This window comes from Loa loa (assembly GCF_000183805.2).
Source record: "Loa loa unplaced genomic scaffold supercont3.9, whole genome shotgun sequence".
In the NCBI taxonomy this organism is placed as follows: Eukaryota; Metazoa; Nematoda; class Chromadorea; order Rhabditida; family Onchocercidae; genus Loa; species Loa loa.
The window spans coordinates 616,546-637,069 of NW_018108189.1; the positions used below are offsets into that span (position 1 = coordinate 616,546).

General features: G+C 35.3%; 4 protein-coding genes across 4 annotated transcripts in view; 1 reads left to right on the forward strand and 3 right to left on the reverse strand.

Moving 5' to 3' along the window:
* LOAG_16605 (hypothetical protein) overlaps window positions 1-2,700 on the reverse strand; it is a gene marked incomplete at both ends in the record, with an annotated part of 6,300 nt that extends 3,600 nt beyond the window's left edge. Inside the window, 9 exons of the mRNA XM_020449256.1 lie at window positions 98-322; window positions 523-698; window positions 824-938; window positions 1,096-1,218; window positions 1,329-1,575; window positions 1,746-1,840; window positions 1,943-2,132; window positions 2,336-2,465; window positions 2,652-2,700. Of these exons, the coding sequence (XP_020307275.1) occupies window positions 98-322; window positions 523-698; window positions 824-938; window positions 1,096-1,218; window positions 1,329-1,575; window positions 1,746-1,840; window positions 1,943-2,132; window positions 2,336-2,465; window positions 2,652-2,700 (1,350 nt within the window). The remainder of the gene's footprint in view (window positions 1-97; window positions 323-522; window positions 699-823; window positions 939-1,095; window positions 1,219-1,328; window positions 1,576-1,745; window positions 1,841-1,942; window positions 2,133-2,335; window positions 2,466-2,651) is intronic.
* A 1,600-nt stretch (window positions 2,701-4,300) lies between these two features.
* On the reverse strand, window positions 4,301-12,936 carry LOAG_05474 (hypothetical protein). Its single transcript, XM_020446867.1, has 25 exons — window positions 12,831-12,936; window positions 12,507-12,662; window positions 12,148-12,253; window positions 11,735-11,883; window positions 11,420-11,562; window positions 10,663-10,784; window positions 10,452-10,569; window positions 10,302-10,382; window positions 10,098-10,187; window positions 9,601-9,746; window positions 9,318-9,482; window positions 8,938-9,110; window positions 8,612-8,774; window positions 8,358-8,538; window positions 7,960-8,102; window positions 7,700-7,766; window positions 7,407-7,574; window positions 7,144-7,314; window positions 6,883-7,007; window positions 6,674-6,814; window positions 5,882-5,981; window positions 5,662-5,820; window positions 5,378-5,462; window positions 5,052-5,130; window positions 4,301-4,963 (listed from the first exon to the last, which is right to left on the reverse strand). Exons 1-25 carry the CDS (start codon window positions 12,913-12,915, stop codon window positions 4,777-4,779), a joined length of 3,303 nt encoding a protein of 1,100 aa, XP_020302840.1. The 5' UTR covers window positions 12,916-12,936; the 3' UTR covers window positions 4,301-4,776.
* Window positions 12,937-13,452: 516 nt separating this feature from the next.
* Window positions 13,453-16,090, forward strand: LOAG_05475 (zinc finger protein). Its single transcript, XM_003141012.2, has 6 exons — window positions 13,453-13,623; window positions 13,852-14,071; window positions 14,479-14,636; window positions 14,768-14,938; window positions 15,005-15,202; window positions 15,488-16,090. The coding sequence occupies exons 1-6, from the start codon at window positions 13,465-13,467 to the stop codon at window positions 15,575-15,577; spliced, it is 996 nt and encodes a 331-aa protein (XP_003141060.1). The 5' UTR covers window positions 13,453-13,464; the 3' UTR covers window positions 15,578-16,090.
* A 445-nt stretch (window positions 16,091-16,535) lies between these two features.
* On the reverse strand, window positions 16,536-19,099 carry LOAG_05476 (cell division control protein 42). Its single transcript, XM_003141013.2, has 4 exons — window positions 18,965-19,099; window positions 18,336-18,500; window positions 17,587-17,784; window positions 16,536-17,144 (listed from the first exon to the last, which is right to left on the reverse strand). The coding sequence occupies exons 1-4, from the start codon at window positions 19,085-19,087 to the stop codon at window positions 17,055-17,057; spliced, it is 576 nt and encodes a 191-aa protein (XP_003141061.1). The 5' UTR covers window positions 19,088-19,099; the 3' UTR covers window positions 16,536-17,054.
* Window positions 19,100-20,524: the final 1,425 nt, after the last annotated feature.

Below are 20,524 nucleotides of genomic sequence, written 5' to 3' on the forward strand. Positions count from 1 at the left end.
CTGCTTGTTTATAAAACNGAAAAATTTCCGAATTATTATAATTAGCTTCAACAGATTCAAAATAATACTGCTGAGTCAAAATGCAATTACAACTTACGGTCAATTTCGTTAAATTTGTATTTTCATTCAGTTTCGATATTGACCAAGCACGAAGACGTGAATAGAGATATGAGTGAGTCTCAGCAGCTGCTACTAAGAATTGCAACACGTGTAATGCCGAAAAATTCGGCAGTGCTATGGTTAAGAGAGCATCTACTACAGCATCTACAGTTTCACGTGGACAACTTTCGTCACATATGAAGGCAGTTAACAGACGATAAAACTGAATATTATAATATATTGATGATTATATAATAAACTAAAAACTTGACGGACATTTTAGTTTTCCAAATCAGTAAAACTGCTCGTGAAAATGAAGGAAGACATGAATTATTTCTAACTGATTGATTTGCTTTTCGGATGACACAAAACTTGTCAAATCACTGACCGCACATATGGCTTAATTTCAAAATTTAAGTTTACTTTCTCGGAATCTTGAGGTTTTATAATCGGCAGTGATATAATAAAGGAACTTTTCAAGGATAATACAATATTCAGGTCCTGACTATATTTGTATATATTGACATACAAATGCAGAGCTGCAAGTCGAACATCAGCATTTTTACTCGATAAAAGGTACGTCCAATGCGCTATATTATCTGCAAAATGATGTTGTTTACCCTCTACTGTTAACTCACCGTCGCCTTAAAATTGAAATCGTTAATTGGTTAACATGTAGCTAACAAAATTTTCGATGAGTAACACAGCACTCAGAATAAAATACCTGAAAGCGTTGCAGTGATTTTATGGATATTTTGCGATGTGAAACGAACAAGAGTTACCAACCAATAAACGCGCATCGAGTCATCTGTTAACGTATCCCCAAAACCCAATAGGTCCTAACGTAAAGTCATACATTATGTTAAATTATTTTAAAAAAACCATGCTCGTGGCTGAACCGTAAAAGAAATGAAACTTAACATTTGTACTTGACATTTGAATCATAAAAGCAGGAGAAACAGTGTTTATAGCTTTTTAAAAATTAATAAAACTAACATGCATATGAGATTCCGTCAGCATATGTGCGGCTGTTGATAAGCGTTTAATATTGCACAGAATGGCAACACAAAGAGTCCGATTTTCTTTGGATATCTTTAGCTTTTCTATCAATAAAGTTAACTGAAAATATGAAAATGAAAATATAGAATACAACAATTTTTATGGAATGCATCTTTCCAAACAAATCAAAATCTTTTAAACTAAAAATAAAGTTTTATTTATATCATTACCAATTCAGAGACGGCGAATTTACAGGAAACGGCTAATGTAGTAAGTGATTTGATAAGTGCCAGTATCAATTGTTGATTGTACGCCTCATTCAGTATCCGTTCACCCAGTGCAAATACTTTCATGATGATTTCTACATCAGCTTGCATGTTAGCGAATACACCAACCAAACCTATCTTCGTCGTCGGCGAAACAAGGGGAGATAAAAATGTGACACAGAGTTTTTCAAATACTGTTTGCGAAAAGGACCTGAAGATTAAAAAAATCATGAAATAGTTTCCGATATACTGAGAATTTTTAGGAATTCTTTCTAAAATTTCGACGGAATTTTCAAGTCTTCCAAAAGTAAAAAAGGCAAAAAAATCTTTTTTTTTAAGTAAAAAATCTTCCTTATAAAGAATATAGATGCGAAATACAACCTAGAAACGCCAACAAATGCTTCAGTCGCCACAGTAGCTGCTAACCGTTCCTGCGCTTCCTCAGAATCGATACTCGTAACTATCAAATGATGCACCTAAATTACAATCCATGTATGGCATAAAAAATTTTCATAAGAGAAAAAATCAGATAAAAGATTTTTGCTGTTCTTAAAATATCCCCTATTTCTGCATCATACCTGCTTATTCTCCGCCACAACAGAAGCCAACTTGGCTAATATTTGGAGCGTAAGCGAACGAGCAAGTGGGTCATTTGAATGGGATACTTTAAGAACGCGCCGAGCAACTTCATCATTCGAGAAAACAAGCCTCAGTTCAGTAGAACATTCACCCATTACTCGCACAATACACAAGCGTAGCTCATTGCATCTGAATCATGCTTTCTGATATGAGTTCAATATTTAATCAGAAAACTGAAAAACTGATGTAATGGCAGCGTTCGCCTTAAAAACAAAAACAGAACAAAACAAAAAACCCTCTTCAGTGAACTTTTTAGTGATAGGATCCATATTATGAAATCAAAAATTAAGATGACAACCATCCCGATGCTGACCATTTGAAAACCCACTCACTCATCACGAAATGCCTCACAAAGCCGGAGTACAGCGGCATTGACGAAGAAAGGGAATGGATTCTCGCGTAGAAATGTCGTCATGTTGACAATCGTAGCCATCTTCTCATGTAGTGTGCGTGAGCGCAACCCTGAAGGGAACAATCTATTCCACAATATTGCACGACATCGGATTTCAAAATTTTTTTTACTGCGCTATCACCCTTATGTGATTCATATACCAAGTTCTCAAGATTTAAACTCACAAAGTTATTCAAATACTAGGTTCTCAAGATTTAAGCTCACAAAGTTAAATGATTTTTTTAGAAGATGTTCACCTTTTTCAAGAGTATTCAAGGTCATATGACTTCTAGTTGATGCATCCATGGTATATCAATCAGTTTGCACGACTACAAGTCTATCAAACTCGCAAATTAATTCAACAAATTACGAACAGTTAACTGCCTGAAAACTAACTGTAACTATTACCGCAAAAGAAAGAAAAAAATTTCAACTCTTTAATAAATAAAAAAAGGAGAATATCGAAACTATCGACAAGCGTCTCGAAATGAATGCTAGAAAGAGAACAAGATCAAATCTTCACTAATCACTCCAATAAATTCCTGCATAACATTTCACTTCCAATCAAATAACTATGTCACTCCTACAGTTAAACAATCAGACTCTTGTCAATTGCAAAATTGAATGGAATAAAATATATTAAACAATGAAATAAGTGAAGAATGAAATGAGTGGACAAAAATATTGTGCATGATCACAGTTCGTACTGATTAGATGGAAAGAACACTGCAGTTATATTACTTCTAACAATGTGCCACAATTCGATGTTATTTCATAACATAATACTGAAAAAACAATCAGGTAAATAACAACTTCGTTTACATTAACTAATAAATTAAAGGATTATTTGAAGTGGAAGAATTGACTCTGAACGAAAGATACAGCACCGATAAATCATTGTAATGCCTAGCAAGAAGTTAAGTTCACCGCTGAATTAAATAATTCAATTAAAATTTCAAATGTGAATCAAATAGTCGTATTTTACATCGTGAATAGTTCACAACGTATTAATTGAGATTTGTTCAATGAGATAGATATATTGCAATGGGCCAAAAGATATGCACTCATAGTTACAGTTCCGCATTAGGGCAATGAAAATACATCTTGGAATATGATCTTACCATGTTTTGACACTGGCATCATCATTCACTCCAATTATATCACGATGAGCATGACGATCAACTCAAACAACAAGCACCCTTTGATGTTACAATTTAATTTTGATTTCGATCGACATCTAAACTTTTACCCATGTCAAAAAACGTTAGCATCGCGTTCTGCTGAACAGTAACTCAAATTAGGGTCTTCATTCGAAATCAAGACTTTCTCAGTTCTCACCGTTCTTAGATTAAGCCAATAACCTCCAGCTTAATACACTTATAATCAATGGTTATGATCAACACACAACTCATTAATCTTAAAATAGAACTGGAATATATTACATGTATCATTGCAAATCCAGCAACTGCTAAAGCTGAATGAGAATATTAGTCAATCATCTTCTGCGGAATCATAGATTACGGTAACCGAGAAAAAAAAGGTATATAAGGTATATGGTATCACCGATGACTGTCGCACGGTATACCGATAACATAGCTATGCGATGCTTCGTGTCCTACTTTTGTGAACTTCCGAAAGATGAATCCATAACACGATCCTATAAAGAGCCATAAGTTCTATACTAATCCGACCATATTGCCGTTTCTCTGATGGCAAACAAGAAGAATGTTCACTAGAAGATTAATACTGTATCATATTAGGCAATAATTCAATCATTTGGAACTAAATAATTTTATATATTTCTGACTTCCATATGCAGCCATATAATTTACGGAAACATCAATTCAGAGAAAAAAAATAAACAAAATCAATGAGAACAATCGAAGTGTAGTAAGCCTGAGCACATTTCCAATTCATTCAAAAAAATACTTGGTCTTTCTACCATTTTCAATAAATTTTCAAAAAAGTACGCAAAATTTTACCGACTTGAAAACGGGATTTTCTCCAAACAAAATACATATAACTCAAAACACAAACCAAAAATGATGATGTAATTCATAGCATGAGTGTAATTCACTAAGCAATTATGAAACTTGAGATCATTGGGAATGGAAGGATGGAAGGCACCACACAATAAAATTATGCTTTATTTTTTGATGCAATTACTTTTATAATGGGTAGTAACTCATCGCGGTAAAAACTAATAATAGGTAAAAGTTGCATTAATTCCTTGCACTATTTAACATCACTCCGAAATGACACAAAAACATAAATTCACTGATACAAAAAATGAACTTTCCCGAGAATGAGATCATGAAATATTGAGTATAAAAGCCTGCTTTGTATATAATCACAAGCAACACTCACAACTTCAGTCTTTTTTCACCTTCTGATTTTCGGCATTTCGAAGAGCTGTACACGATCACGATGAGCAAAATCGGCAACTCCTTGAGGAGTGAAGAAAATAAACTGGTGGGATGGGTATTGACGAGTAGCGAGATCTGCGAAGAGTTCCATCACAATTTTCCGGTTGTTCAAGTCTAAGAATACGTCAAACTCATCCATGCAACTGAAAAATAAGCTAGTTCCGGATCTCAAATACTTGCATTCAAGTTATACTTTGTTTCATAAAATTAGTTATTAATCACAAAAAGTACCGGATGGGAGTTTCCATAGCCTGCCATAAAGCCATAACGAAACAAGCGGAGGTATAAGTCCGTTCACCACCAGACAATCCTGCATTGAATACTATACATTCAGAAAAAAATATACTACTCAAGGACACGTTTCTTTCTAAAAAGTATTAAATCATTGCGTGTTGTACGATTTGACATAAATAAAACCTGAATTTTCGGAATGAGAAATATGAGCCTTCATCGTTTATATATATATATAATATAAACAGCGAGAGAATGTTTATTATGTATCTGTTATCCCCATACAACACACAATGACATAAGTAAAACTCAGGGTAAAATGAGACCTCTCAAATCCTGCAAATTGCCCTTTCCTCGATAATGTTCAAGGAGAGCGACCTGGTCAATTTCTTGATTTTTCTGAGTTCCCGCCTAAACGACACAACAATGCACAAGTCATTTTTAATTATAAATGTGATGTAAATGTCAGTAGAAATAAAGAAGAAAAGAGTAGAAATAAGGAAAGTATACGTAAGTAGAAAATAGTAGAAAAAAAGAAAGTATACGTAAATTCATGCCTAAAAAACGGAAATAACCCTTTGACATAATACAATTATAACATGCAACCCACTATAATATAAATAGCACGCTCTCCATGGTCTACAATCAGTGAACCTTTGAAATTCCTAATCGACATCAGACCACTGTATAATTCGTTGAGTCGCTTAGCCGTTAGATTTCGCACTTCTATAAACTTCTCATTTCTCAATTTTAATCGATTCTTCAATCCCTAAAATTAACGCAAACCATTTCCAACTAAAAGTTGATTGGAAAGTAATTCTAGCACATACCAAAACGACTTGTCTAGCACTGTTATATTTTCTTTGTAGACGTTCATAACTATTCTGCAGAGCACGCAACGCTTCTTCAGACACTACAGTACCTTCCAAGCTGTAATGAAAAAAAAATAGTAGCAGACAATGTGAAGAATTCTTTTTCAATCGTACATTGTCACTGTTATCCTTGTAACGCCCACAAAAAAATTTTCACAAAAACCAAAGCTTTTTTTTACACCGGCGACTGGAACTTTATGAAAAACTTTTACACACCATATAATTCTACAACAAACGTGTGTGGTCATATACTGTGGTGTGCAAAGTCCCTGTTTTTTCATATACTCTTCGTAATACTATCACAGTTACTGCCATAGTATTACGAAGTCTGATATGAAAATTTATTTTTATTAGAAGGTAATATACAAGCTTTTTTGTACAGTATAAAACGGCGATAGCAAATAATTACAAGAATAATGGCACGGAAAAAAAAATAATGGCTAATGTGTACGAATAAGATAAATTCTTTTTACAAAGTAGCCGGTAAAACCGTTTTGGCTTTCCGGATGAGACTATGACAAAGAAAGTTAGAAATCAGAGAAAGATAAGTAGAACTTGTACGGTAAAAAAGGAATCATGAATCGATTATTTATTCTGATGCCTGGAGAATTGGGATTATCTATTTTCATATTTCACATTTTTGGATGGATTTACAAATTTTTATCAATGAGTTTTGGGGACTTTAAATACACTGGATGCAGCCAAAAAGTTCGGAAGAGAGAGCATGGAAAAGTCAAAATAAACAAGAACCTCTCCTGTGCAGATTGAATACGACATTCCAGTTTTCTACATCGTTCTTCAGCTTCCGCCGTATTCGGTAGATTTGCAAAATCAGGAGGTGCGTCAGTAACCGATTCTTTAGCTTCTTCTTTAATTTTTTGCAGTTTCTCGCTACAAATATTCAGATTTACTTGTACAATAATAAAGTTTCATTCAATTAATCAGAAAGCTTTACTCACTTCAACGCTTTTATTTTCTCTTCCAAACCACTAATATGAATTTCCAACTTTGATAACTTCTGACGGTATTCATTCTCACAGTCGTTCATCTTATCGACTTCACTGCTACATTCGTCCAAATCTGCCTAGAAATGAAAGATAAGTCTCCCAACAACCTTCAGAAAAGATTGTCAAGACAATAATAACGGTATGATTTACAACTCGAGAATTAATCGGTTTTGCTTAAAAACGTCAATCCCAGTTATTTCCAGAAGCATATACTTCACATTTCTTGAGTTCATTTTCATTCGCCTCCATTTCTCTAGCTTTCTTGGCCCTTATTATTTCTGTATCACGTAACAGCTGACGTGATCTAGTTAGCTGCTGTTGCAGAACGTCCCCAGATTGTATGAATTTTTCCTTTTCCCTTCTATATTGATCCAAGTTTGAAACCTGAAAACCAAAGACAATCTATGATAAAGAAAAGAACCATCTCAATGAAATATTCTGATGAATAAAGATAACGAGACTACAAATGTCCTAACCAAATTCATGACTTGACCATCAACACCGCCTTCAAATCGTGCAGTATCCAATCGTTTTTGCAAATAGCGTCGTCGTACTTCATCGACTCGTAAGCGTTGCAATTCCTGGTTACTTTGTTGTATCTCATTAGTCATGTCTGCTTCTAATTTTTGACGATTTTTCTGTACCTAAAATACTTTTTACAGTTGTACATTTACGCCTTTAAAACTGCTTGTTTTTTTCTTATGTATTCTCTCATTTCTCGATGTCTTTCATTCATATCATTCAGGAAGAATAGGAAGGTTGATAAAACCTTTGCTAAAGACGCTCTGTTACTTCGTAATTCATCTTCCGCTTTCATTATTTGGTCATCAAATATTCTGAAATAAAACTTTAATGTTACAAGAGATCAATAATGAAGTTGGTCACATTTCTAAGTTAATGCTTATTGATTACTTCCTTTCAAAATGTCCCGGCCAAAGGCCGACAAACATAATTTTCACCGTAAATAAACTCTTAAGAGATTCTTACAAGAAAAAAAAATCGTTCGCTAGAAACAGGTGCAAAAATTACCTGGCATTAGTTATCTCAATACTAGTCAATATGACTGACTTCTGATAACGGTGATTTCCATAGAAGCGATACACCTGATTACCCGTTTTTGCAAACACTTCATCGCCATTTTTGGTAAAACCTTTGCAGACGTTTTTTGGAGGCTAAATAAAAATTTCAGCCATATTTCTGTCACCGTCATTTCGATATAATAAATTCCAATCATATTTCTGCTAGCGTTACTTCGGCATTATAAAATTTAACTTGGATGTCAACGAAAGAATTCACGGTATATAAACTAGAGAAGAAACTTTAGAATCCAAAAAGCACAAACCATAATATTAACGCAAAGCATGATACAATCACATATGATTCCATATGGTAAGCAAATACATACTTTATAATAAAATAATACCTACATTTTGCGCCATTAATTTGCGTGCTAAACCATCGGATCCAATAAGAAGAATAGATTCCATCTGCGTTTGATCAACTAATACATTGAAAACATTGTCATCCGTCACAGTCATCATTCGTGCCACAGTCAAATATTCTGATGGTGGTTCGAACAAAGTTATATCATATCGGCTCTCTGAAAACCTAAAAAATCACGGTGTGTAATGAAAAATACGACTTGAAACATGAAATGCGTTCAAGACAAAGAAAAAAGTACTTGCTGATGATGTATCCCATGGTGCGGATATTATATTTCTGCAGAATCGAATCCAGAATGTTCCGGTCCTGTACATTATCACACAACCACACTGAAAGTAAATGCCGCAAACAATGTTCTACAGCCAATGCCCAAGATTCATCTTTTATCCGGATATAGGCACCTGAATTTATGAGGTTGAGTTTTCTAAAATTTGCGATTCTTGCTCATTTACCATAGCTACGTGGAAAAGTGTAGTCTTTTCTTCCGCTTTTTACGAATATGAAACGTTACTTTTACTGGAAACAGCAAGAATTCCAACTATTATGTGAAGAACCTAAATTTACCTATAGGTCCAATTGGTTTTTTCGAGAATTTAGCAGCATTTTGTTTGATTAAACTAACGATCTGAGGCACCGATGTACCGAAACGAGCTAGACAATTTTGTTGCATTGCCACCATTCGCTCTCTCTCATCACATAGTTCTCGCAACATAGCATTCCAGTGAGAAATATCCGCTCTGAAATATTTATGAACAGATAAATCAATGATATACATTTGCTTCAAGAGATATGCTTCATCTGATATAATTGCGTTAAATTTCCTCTAAATAGAATATGGAAAGTTAGAATATGGAAAATAGCTTCTTTACACAATCAATATCGCAAAATCAGAGTATATTAAAACTAAATCATTATGTTTGATAAATCAAAGGAGATAAATCTACTCAAGGCTACGTTCGGCTTTTATCGCATTAGTCAGTTCTGTTTCGAAACACTTTCTTCTTTCCTCCACTAGATATTGTTTCTCTTTCACTGCCGTACATCGATTCTCTAATTCAAACAGTTCTGCTTCAGCTTCAACAATACTGTAGTGAATGCCTTGATTTTTCCTAAAAATAATACACATATTCAAGCGTGCACATTCAAGAAAGTTTTAATGTTAACTAGCTTGGTGTAGGTTCAGTGAAGCACATTAGAAGATTTATAATTTGAATACAAGAAATGGACTTTGCTTCGATCTCCTTCAGTTGCTGCTCCATTGAACTAATCTCCGCGTCCAATACCCTATGATTTCGTTCTACGGCGCTCAATTGTTGCCCAACGTCTAACATTTCATCACGTCTGCTCTTTTTTTCCTTCCCCAAGTTTTTCAACTGCAAAAATAATGAATTTTTTATAGCTACCTAACTTCCTAATAAAGCTTATTATATTCATACTAGCCATTACTTCCATAACATTACCAGGACCCTTTCTGGATTACACAGTTTAATTTTAATAATTACACAGTTTGATCTCAATAATTAAATTTTCGAAAACTGCGAGAAATTCTAAACCTTTCAGTCAAGAAATTCAGTATATTTCAAACCGATGCTTTTCACAATGTGCGCCGAAGGAATGCCGCAGCACCACGAAAAGAGAGCAAATGAAACTAAACAAGGAACAACAGTTTTTCAGATCAGGTGTGACATTCGAAATATGCATTAAATTGAATTAAGAAATCCTACTTCGATTTGGAGATTTTTCATTTTTTCTTGCAATTCATCTTTATTTTTTTGTATTTGTTCAAATTTCTGAAGACAATCTGCTTTCATTTTCTGAAACAAGAAATGCAAGTGATGTAATCAATTCTCAGAAAATAAGGGAAATTTACTGGAACGAAATAGCCCACAAATCCCGCCGCAATAGACTGTGTCCAATGTCCAACCAACCTCCTTTACTGCAAATCCTTCCTTTAATTTTGTATACACTTCGACAGCTTTTACCAGCAGCTTTTCATGCCTACAGAGATCCTGGAACAAAACGATTGGAGTTGTGATTTCCGTAATTAAAACAAAATTGATGAATGAAAAAAGATTCACCTTGTGACAATCCCTAATTGGTAGCCAACGAAGGATGGTTTTCAGCTCTGAGAGACTCTGTTTATTTTGTTCCATATTTTGTATACGCTTTCGGTCCTCACGTAGCTTTTCGATTTCCCTGCAACAAATTAGAACAATGTTATATTTCCGAATCTTTCCTTCATTTTCAACAGATTAGAAATCCCTTAAACATGAGGAAACTGAAACAAACTTTAATTTGTCAGAGCAAGCCTGTCGAACAGATAGCACTAGTTTTTCCGATTCAGCACTGTATGTTTCACTTTCACTGTAGCATTGTCGCGAGAAATCTAATCCTGTTGCAGCCATAAACATCTGAAAATGATATAGAATAAACAAGCAGTGAAATTCAACATTATATATAGTTTTGAAATATAGTGTGTCATTTAAAATTAGAACTGAAACAATCCACATCTCAACTGATAGATGAAGCTTTAACCAGTAAATTTTGGCTTCATCAAATGGCACTACTGCTGGAACAATGAGTTTGAAATTCCTGTTTTACAAACACTACCTTACATCAAGAGTAGTTTGTTTTGATCAATATAGATTCCCTTCCAATGACTGGTTGAGAACGGCAATACCGAACAACCTCATAATCTTGATAACCAATCATGCATAAGATAGAAGGGTCTAACTTCTAAGAATTCATGGTAAGACTTCTTAAAGTCACAACAGGATGCACTGTAAGAGTTTCTGAACCTCCTACAGTTTTTCTTAAAACTTTTCCTAACAGGGAAATAATAGTCAGGAACTAAATAATAATAGGAGTCAAAACCAAAACAAAAAGCACCACAATTCCATTACCCAATGATCAGGATTTCAATAGCTCATTTCTTTGATCTTAAATCTTTAACCTAATAAAAGACATAGGATTAAGGAACTCCTCAAAATTAAATGAATTCTCCTTTGTCCTGCTGCCATTATTATTACTATCGAAAAAAGCAAACATTGTAAAGTTTTCCTGGTTTCAATTCTTGCAAAAATTCGCGACATCGGTTTTGGGACATCCAGAATATCGGATTGTCAAGTTGTATGGAGAATCTTGCTAGCAGTTTATCCAAATCAGTCTTTTTGTGACTTACCACCTCTTCTAAAATTTCAACCTTTCAAAGGAAGGGGACTGATGGATTTCGTAGATTTCATATAAATTTAAATACCTAATGGCAAATGTATGATGAACACCGAAGAGATGAATAAGGCGTGTATCATAAGGTATGCTGTACAGATGGCACTGAAATTTTTAAAATAAGCTCCGAACGAACCATGACAGCGCCCTCCTTTATAAGTGAGAGATTTCAGTTGATATGTTGACGAAGTGAAGTTTATAATCCGCTCAACAGCAATAGCATCGCCATAACCTGGATATCTCCCGAAACCGCGGTTTGTTAGCACTATCCGTACTTTCGCACGACTGCAATTTGATATAGAGACCAGAAGTTTCATCGATTTAAAAAATGATAATAAAATACCAACAGCTGCATCCCCACTACCCCAAAACATTTCAAAGACTATGTCTTGAAACCTGCATTCACAGCAAACAGAAACCGACTCCATATACGACAGCCAAACCACATTCCACAATTTCAAAAGGCAGAAAAAAACAAATGAAGTGAAATGCCTATGATTTTACTGTTCGAAATATAAAGTGCTGCACGATTAAGCTCTGATAGCTCACCTCTGACCGTCTTTTATGTACTGCTTCACTGCATTCCCACGTTCATTCTGGCTTCCTCGACCTCCAAGACCCATATTTAATGCCGCAAACAATGCACTCTTACCAGCTGAAAACACTTGTATCCATACACCGCTGTCTGCTATATCAGTAAAATATTTAAAATTCTTAACACTTACTCTTTCCCTACGAAGCTGAAGACTAGGGAATGTGCGGGGAGTGTGCACTGAAACTTTGTCAATGTACTTTTATCAACAATAAAACGAAGAAATGAAAAGAGAAAGAGAAGCAAAGAAAGACCTTCCGATTGTCAGAAAATAAGAAGATAACATACTAATTACGGCAAATACACGTAAGCTTACACCCATTTGATCCACCAATAAAGAAACAATTCCTATTGAGTACATCAAAATTGATTTTCAAACTTTCATGACACATGAAATTGAATAATTCAATAGAAGCGATTCTTCCAGGCACTTCAAGAATTTTCTCATTCAATGAACACTTTGACGTCCCATCTGTAAAACACTTATGTCGCATATCGCGGCAACTGATAATGAAATAAATTAAGCTGAGTTATTTCTACCAACTGTTTCCCGTATTTGCAAACAGCTTTTTTACAAACTTTTCAAAACTTATGGCACTGTAGATACTTGGAAGGAAAAAAAGAGAAGACGCAAAATAACCTTTAACAATAGCATCATACTTTTTTCTGCATTTTGGCGTGACAGAAAAGCATGAGGAAGGTTGACGTTTCGATGCCTCCCTCATGAATTATACCACTTCTGAAACAAAATGTTCACGCGTTTCTGACATATGAGTGAATACTTAAACCAGAACATCAGCCTAACAATTCAATATAATTGAAGCTGGTCTTTGGAGTTTGAAGGTGTATTTCGTACAAAGTGATCAATCACATCAGTTTATTTCGCGGTTGGTTGGTCTGTGTATAGTCCGTTCAACGTAACGCATGTTGGAATTGTTGCTCTGTGATGCTGCGTTTACTTGAGAAATTTTGTTGGCGTCTAACGCTTGTTCATTTATCTCTTCCACTTTGCTAACCAGTAATTACCATTGATGGCTCTGTTAGTACCGCTTTTCCGGTGTGTAGCCCAGATCACCTCTTGTATTCATCACAACTACCAACCCTTCCTACCTAATTCTTTTTCAACTGTCATTTGTTAGTTGGGCTATAATGTGGGTTTGATATCTGCTTGGATTTCATGGTACACAGCCATACTTTCACTTTATTATATCAAAGTACTATGTCCCGGTGGAATTTTTCATGTCATGGAAAACGTCATTAGTTTGTAGCATGACATGAAAAGTGGATCTTCATGTGCAGAAGTTGTTCGTTCGGTGCTGCTGGCTAGCTGTGATGGCTCAAGAACCAATTTACCTGACGTTAATGTCTTTTTGGATTTCGAGCATGCTGTACCGTCAGAATCTGAATTGCAGATCTGCACTTTAGCTGAAAAGGTAGGATGATGAGAATAATTCGGAGCACTTGCAAGTAAAACATTACCAACCAGGAGAGCAGCTGTCGACTATGATGATATCAGTACAATTTATTAATGATTCCATCTCTCTTCTAGGTTCTTTATCCACATTATGATAATGTTGCCGATGAGGGAGTTTCCTTCAAAATTCGGTTTAGCTTCAGCCTTAACTGACTCACCTGGAGTTGATTAAATGCCAGAATTCCAGATCTTGGAGCAGGCAGTCGTACTGCTAGAGGACGTAAAACATTATTCAGGTGGGGCATCGGCCGAAATTCGCATCGCCATACAGCAACCCAACAACAGGGATGCTCAACGGGGAGCGCTGGATATACTGACCAAGTTAGTGATACAGATTAGGGCCTACTATGAATTGTCTCAGCGGATTGAACAAATTGTGCCACTGCTGCTATGGGATCTTTGTTCAGGTATGCTTTTTTGTACGACCCGGAAATCAGTTTCACTTTTCTCATAGTGATAATGGAATTGTCAGTATCATTTGCAAGCGATCATTATTGAAATGAGCGTTTGGTCATATACATTTGTCAAATCCATCAGAATTAAGGGCAATAAACTGAATGAGGAACAAAATTTTTTAAATCACTGCATAAACATCCTGGACAGTTTTCCACTTTTTTGGGACTAGAGGGTTATATCCATAAATTGCTGATTCTCTCGATAACACACTGATGTTATCATTTGCAAGTGATCATTGTTGAAGTGAGCGTTTGGTCATATCAATCTAAGTTGTGCTCCCTGTCGTCACCTCCCGCATTTCACAAAATTTAAGATGCTTGATGAGTACAAATGGAATCCATGCCGTCAAAAATTACAGGTCCGTTGCCACCAGCAGAACAATTAGACACACTTCAGGCAACCTGTCGACAGTTCGCTCGCCTTATTGACTTTGCACTTTCATTCGATGCTGTCAAAATGTGTACGCCAGCACTGCAAAACGATTTCAGTTTCTACCGTCGAGCAATGTCACGAGAAGTTTGTTATATACTTTAATGTACTATTCATCTTCTGAATCCTTAATGATGGTAGCCTAGAACAGAGCACTCTTCACTTCTCCAAAGATTACTAATTGGGTCAACTTTTCTAATTCCATGTTTCATTTTCAGAGTGACGGACAATTTGCCATACCGTTAGAATTGGCTAATACCATATCATTGTTTTTGGCTTGTCCGACTCCAATGCTTTCTGCACTTATTACAGCTACAACTGATTTTGTTGCTAAAAATGGCGACCTTCCTATTGCTAATACTACAGATACGTTAGCCACTGTTGTGCAGGTAAGCAAAAGAATCGAATTCCAGAAAATGATGGTTCGATAATTATCAGACAGCCATCTTTTCAAGGTATGTCGATTTATGGTAGAAAAAGAGGAGAACTGGGAACGACTCTCAGACCAAAATTGTTCTTTCACGATGAGGGTTATGGTTGGGGCGATTATACTATATGATCATATTGATAATACAGGAGCTTTTTGTAAAGAATCACCCATTGATATACGATCGATTGTAGAACTAATCAAGACACAGTCCAGGAATGAAGAGGTACCTACTTTTCTACTTCCCAAAGAAATGTTAGCTGCGAATTTGAAATTATCGTTGATTTCATACACTATAGAAATATTCTTTTTGTAATTTATTTTCTTAAATTTATACGTACACTCAATTTACGCTTTCGATAGGAATAACTTTCTGCTTTGAATGAAGATATGTTGCTCCCCTCTTATATAATACGAGCATGCATCCAATTTGAGGACACTTATAAAGTCGCAGTTCATTGGATTCATTGGTAAATCCTAAATCCTTCACCTACTATGATCCGATTTTCAGGCAGAATCGTTGTTAAGCGCTCTACGATATACGACAAAACATCTTAATGACGGAAGTACGCCGAAATCAGTTCGTGCATTATTCCCCTAGTAGAAGATTTGCCAAAACGAAAACTGCTTTTCAAATGTGTAAGTGAACTTTTTGCACGTGAAATGTCGCGGGTATTTTTTGGAAGGGCACGCTGCATATGCCCACGTCTATTCTTTGTTCAATTTAAGTCCTTTTAAAATTTTAGTGTCGGTACTTGTACTTTCATTCATTTGTACGTGATAATTCGATTCATTTATGCATAATTATTGTAAGCATTCTGATCAGGGACTAGGAGAATGTGAGGTTAGGGAAGATCTATATTGTAGTCATTCATGTCGCTGTTGTCTTTCTTTCTTGCTTTCATAGTTTAATCAAGTGTTTTTCGTTTTTCTGTAGGTCAGTGCATTTATACTTCAATTATTGTTTGTGTTGTGGTGTTTAACCTGTTGACCTGCTCCAGTCAGTTCTACTTATGTATGTATAGTACATTACAATTTCCTTATTACCTTGTCAACACCTAAACGTCTATTTCTCTTAATATTGATTTCCACTCTGCTTGTTACAATACTGCAAATATATAGAAGAAGACTTCTGCTATATATGAGTCTGGTGATAAGGAAAGAAAAACGTATCAGGGGTAAGGAAATGTCGACTTGAGTTTTTGAAATTTATTGCAGAAGTAGTTGAAGTATTTTTAAAAGTTGAGAACTTTGTTATCTTTCTATAGCTAAGTCATTTCCTCGCTGATCGGCGCGACTTTGGTAATATGTAGGCAGATGCAATCGTTGGTATATGACAATGCTATATTAAGAATTTCGCAAGACGCATAACAAATCCAGAAGAGTTTTCATTAGAATATTACCCTTGTCAAACTGCCCACACTAACTAAGGTGATCTACTAATACTCTCAATGGGTCTACTCTAAGTTCTCAACGCTATGCAAATCAAACTCCAGACTCTTTTCGAGGAGAATTCCCACTGGAATAGTTCTTTCAATCAGAGACTGGACTATTTGAGAAGTTTAGTTATGGAACTTCGAGTCGGTTCCCTGATGTTTATTCTTCACTGTTCGTACCATGAAATATTTTTGCGGGATGCAAGAGATTTATATGGACTTTGAATACGGAACAAAGCAACAACGTAAGAGTCAATTTCACTAGAAGTTCTAGTGGTCTCCAATAACACAGCCTTTTGCATTACTCGACTTATTCAAACAGTATCGGTCTAGCCATAAGTTTCCCAAAGCTAATAAGGTTCCCGGAAATTTGGTTGTCTGCAATGTATGACAAAAGATGTGTGGCACAAGAATACAGTCTATAGGTATATCGTATGGATAAATGGAAACATTGCACATATGCGCGAAGGGACCAAACCAAAGGAGAGAAGTGGTGATGGTGATGATGGTGGTGGTGCGGTATGTGCATCGCTTGAGACATTATCATAATCATTACGGATAAATGACTAACAAATTAAAAACCGATATAACATGATCGAGAAATATACTGCCAACAAACAAAGTTTGAAAAAAGTGATGAGGTTAAAGTATAGTACATTTCTTCTTTTTCTCCTGTGCTGGTGGTTCCAGCGCTGCCAATATTGCTTCGTCAAATACATTTTTTAGGCCTTTCTGTAACACAAATCAAAAAGTTTTAAAAAGAACAAGAAAGCTTGAAAAGACAAGTGAAAAATGAACCACAGATTGAACTAATGTACAATATCGAATTTGTTTTACTAGTAAGGGCTTCTTTTTAATCGTGGACCCTTTGTATTTCTTTCTGTCACTACAGGACATATACAGATGAAAGGAATTAAAATTAATTTGCAACTCCAGAAAGGCATATTAAGGCGTATATATATATATATGTATACATTTCTAATGTTTTAACATGAGCGGTCACCAGACCAAAATGCAGGTCGTCACTGCTTACAACTTTAATGTGGCACACAATTATTCATGCTTGAATGGATCCATTGAACGAGTTGGCTCGTTGTGAAATAAGTTGTAGCTCTCACTTTCTACTTTTTCTCGAGTAGATTTTCCAAAACTATTTCAAAAGAAATTGGGCAACCTGTGTAAGCGCTGAACATTCGACATATTTCACTGCCTTCAATTCTTTCGCTAACTTCTCCCCAACTTCGAATGTAATTGGTCGTTGTTTGATTTTTGCCAATTTCTCGATGTAGGAGGGATCATCACGAAGGTCAATCTGCGTTCCAACCAGCAGAAACGGAGTCTTCATACAGTGATGTGCTATTTCCGGCACCCACTGCAATTTTTTTTCATCGACTTAAATAAGAACTAATAAAATTTAAAAAGCAGAAGAGTCTCTAACAAGGGAGACATCAATAGCTAAATCGATCCCACCATGATAATTCAAAATTGCTCTAAATTAATGTCTTCAAATGCACCAGTTATAATGGAAAAAAAAATATGAGTTCAGATAAGAACCTCGCTATATACCAGTTGCGTTTCCAGAATCGTTACGAAATTTACGAAATTTCGGTGTTTTCTTTTTCTTTCAGCAAAAAAAAAAAAAAAAAACAACAACAATTGTAATCCTTAAGTAGTTGATGCGCAATATAGAAACTAGATAAAACGGTTCAATCACTCCACAATTTCATTGCAGGTAACTTTTTCTTGAAAAATATTCTTTTTATATCGAAGTGCATATGACATCACGCTAATTTGCTATTCAATCCAGTACCACATTAATTGCATTCGGATAGTTCCGGCAATATCCAATGAAAATCGACAGAACTCTAGCAACGAAATAACAAATAACTTCGAAAAAAAAGTTGTAACAGTTAAAATAGTAACCTTCTCTTTCACATTTTCGAATGATGAAGGTGCAACAACAGAGAAGCAAACCAAGAATACATCTGTTTGCGGATAGGAGAGAGGACGCAATCTATCATAATCTTCTTGACCGGCTGTATCGAACAAACCGAGCGTATATGGTTCTCCTCCAATCATTACTGTCACCTACAATAAATATCACATATGTATCATAACAAATATCACTGTATGTAGTTATGAATCCATTTTGCATAAATTTAATGAGCGATGCCCGCTACCTGTCTATAATTTTAGTAAAAAAGTATAATTGAAGTTTGCTAAGATAACTTTTCAATTAAATTAAAAGTATCAGTAGATTAACTCAATCAGAATACTGATATGCCAAACGGTAAATATGGACTAATTGCAGTGTAAAGAAGTAGTGACTGATAACTGGGTAGATAATAACAAATAACAGTAAAAACTAGGTGTAAGTTATGAATATTATGAAGATGGTAATTGAAAAGTAAGTAATATCTAATTGATGGCTATGTTTAGCATATATTGATAAGTGACTGAATGGCAGATGGCTAAATGATTAGTCCAAGTGTTTGTCAACAGGAGGTGGCAACTGATAAGTAACTGAGAAACAAATGGAGTGTCTAACTTACTGCATAGTTATCAAATACAGTGGGTACATATTCACTGGGAAATTTGTTGGTAGTATACGAAATGAGAAGGCATGTTTTACCGACAGCACCATCTCCAACCACTACACATTTGATCGTCTGCATCTTTACCTGAAAAAGAATCCGTCGACTAAGTCATCAAAAAACCTGCAGTCCCAAACGAGGAGATATGTAATTTTCTAAGTGACGTGATCTTATCATGTCTCAAACATCCGTAATTGTCAACCCTTAATGATAAGACCATAGTAATCCAATCCTTTATTTAAAGAGAAAAGAACCTGAATCCGGCACACTCCCAGGTAATAACTAAATAGTAACTAATTTGAAAGAACGACCCCTCACCTCATCAAAAGTAATATACCATTAGTTAAACGGTTTAGTGTCAAGTTGCGAACGGCATGTGACCGGTCATTACATCGATCGAATTAGATGTTGAAAGGATAGTAATGAGTGGTATGGAACTAAGATTGTAGTACCTCCAGTGGAGGCTGTTTTGTCCCAAGTCACCTTTTAGTCTTAAATTTTACTCTCTTCTTTTTCCTCAAAGTTCATGGAATCTCCCTTTCTCATCAGTGTGTATTTTAATGATCTCCATTTAATTCTTCATGCTTTCCTCAAAATATAAAATATTACACATAATGGGCCATTCAATGCATTCTAATTCCCTTATATACCCGAAATGTTATACTATTACTGGTTAACTTCCGTTGATACTACCGATACTATGCACGGATACATGGAATTGATTCGTTCAGTGGTGTGATGTCATCTCCCAATTGAGTACTATTTCAGAAAATTTAAAAATTTTGGAAGGACAGAATGCAACTCATTTGAAACACTGCATCATCATCATCTGTCTCTTTCCTTCTCTTTATCTCCCTCTCCCTTCTCCCTTTCTCTCTGTCTTCGTATGTGTGTCATGCCAATTGGACTTATCAGGTGATAAATTGAGTGGTTTCATCAGTACAAATCTAACTTTAATAATCGAAGAAAGGTAAATTAAAGTTGTTCCTTTAAATGAACTATGAAATGCTGTGTTACGATGAAGTTTTGTCCGCTAGGTTTATCGTATAACGACGCTTGTCACTTTACTTTGTTAATTATGTGATCGTTATTACCATCTGTTAGGTAAGGCAAATTGAGTGGGTATAAATCAATAATTCATTAACGTGCAAATAAATAATAAAGGATATATCTTCAATTTTCTTAACAGTTTCTCAATTGTCATACTGATGGATTCCTTTTTAGAAAGGAGTTTTTGTTTTATCATCTTTAGTGTATAAGTGGAAAACTGTGGGATGAATGTGATTATTATGAGCTTGTCGAGCTGGTATTACTTGGAAGATTTCATTTCCGGATGATACCTCTTGTCATTTCCATTTGTCACTTTTCCAGGACAATCAAGATAGCAACACATAGTGTATTAAATCAGTGATTCCTTCGGATATCAAATTAATGAATTTCAAAGTAATGATATGATGAGTATCACTCATCAGTGAAACAGAGGATTCAATAAGTATATTCAGCTTTGAAATTTTTAGC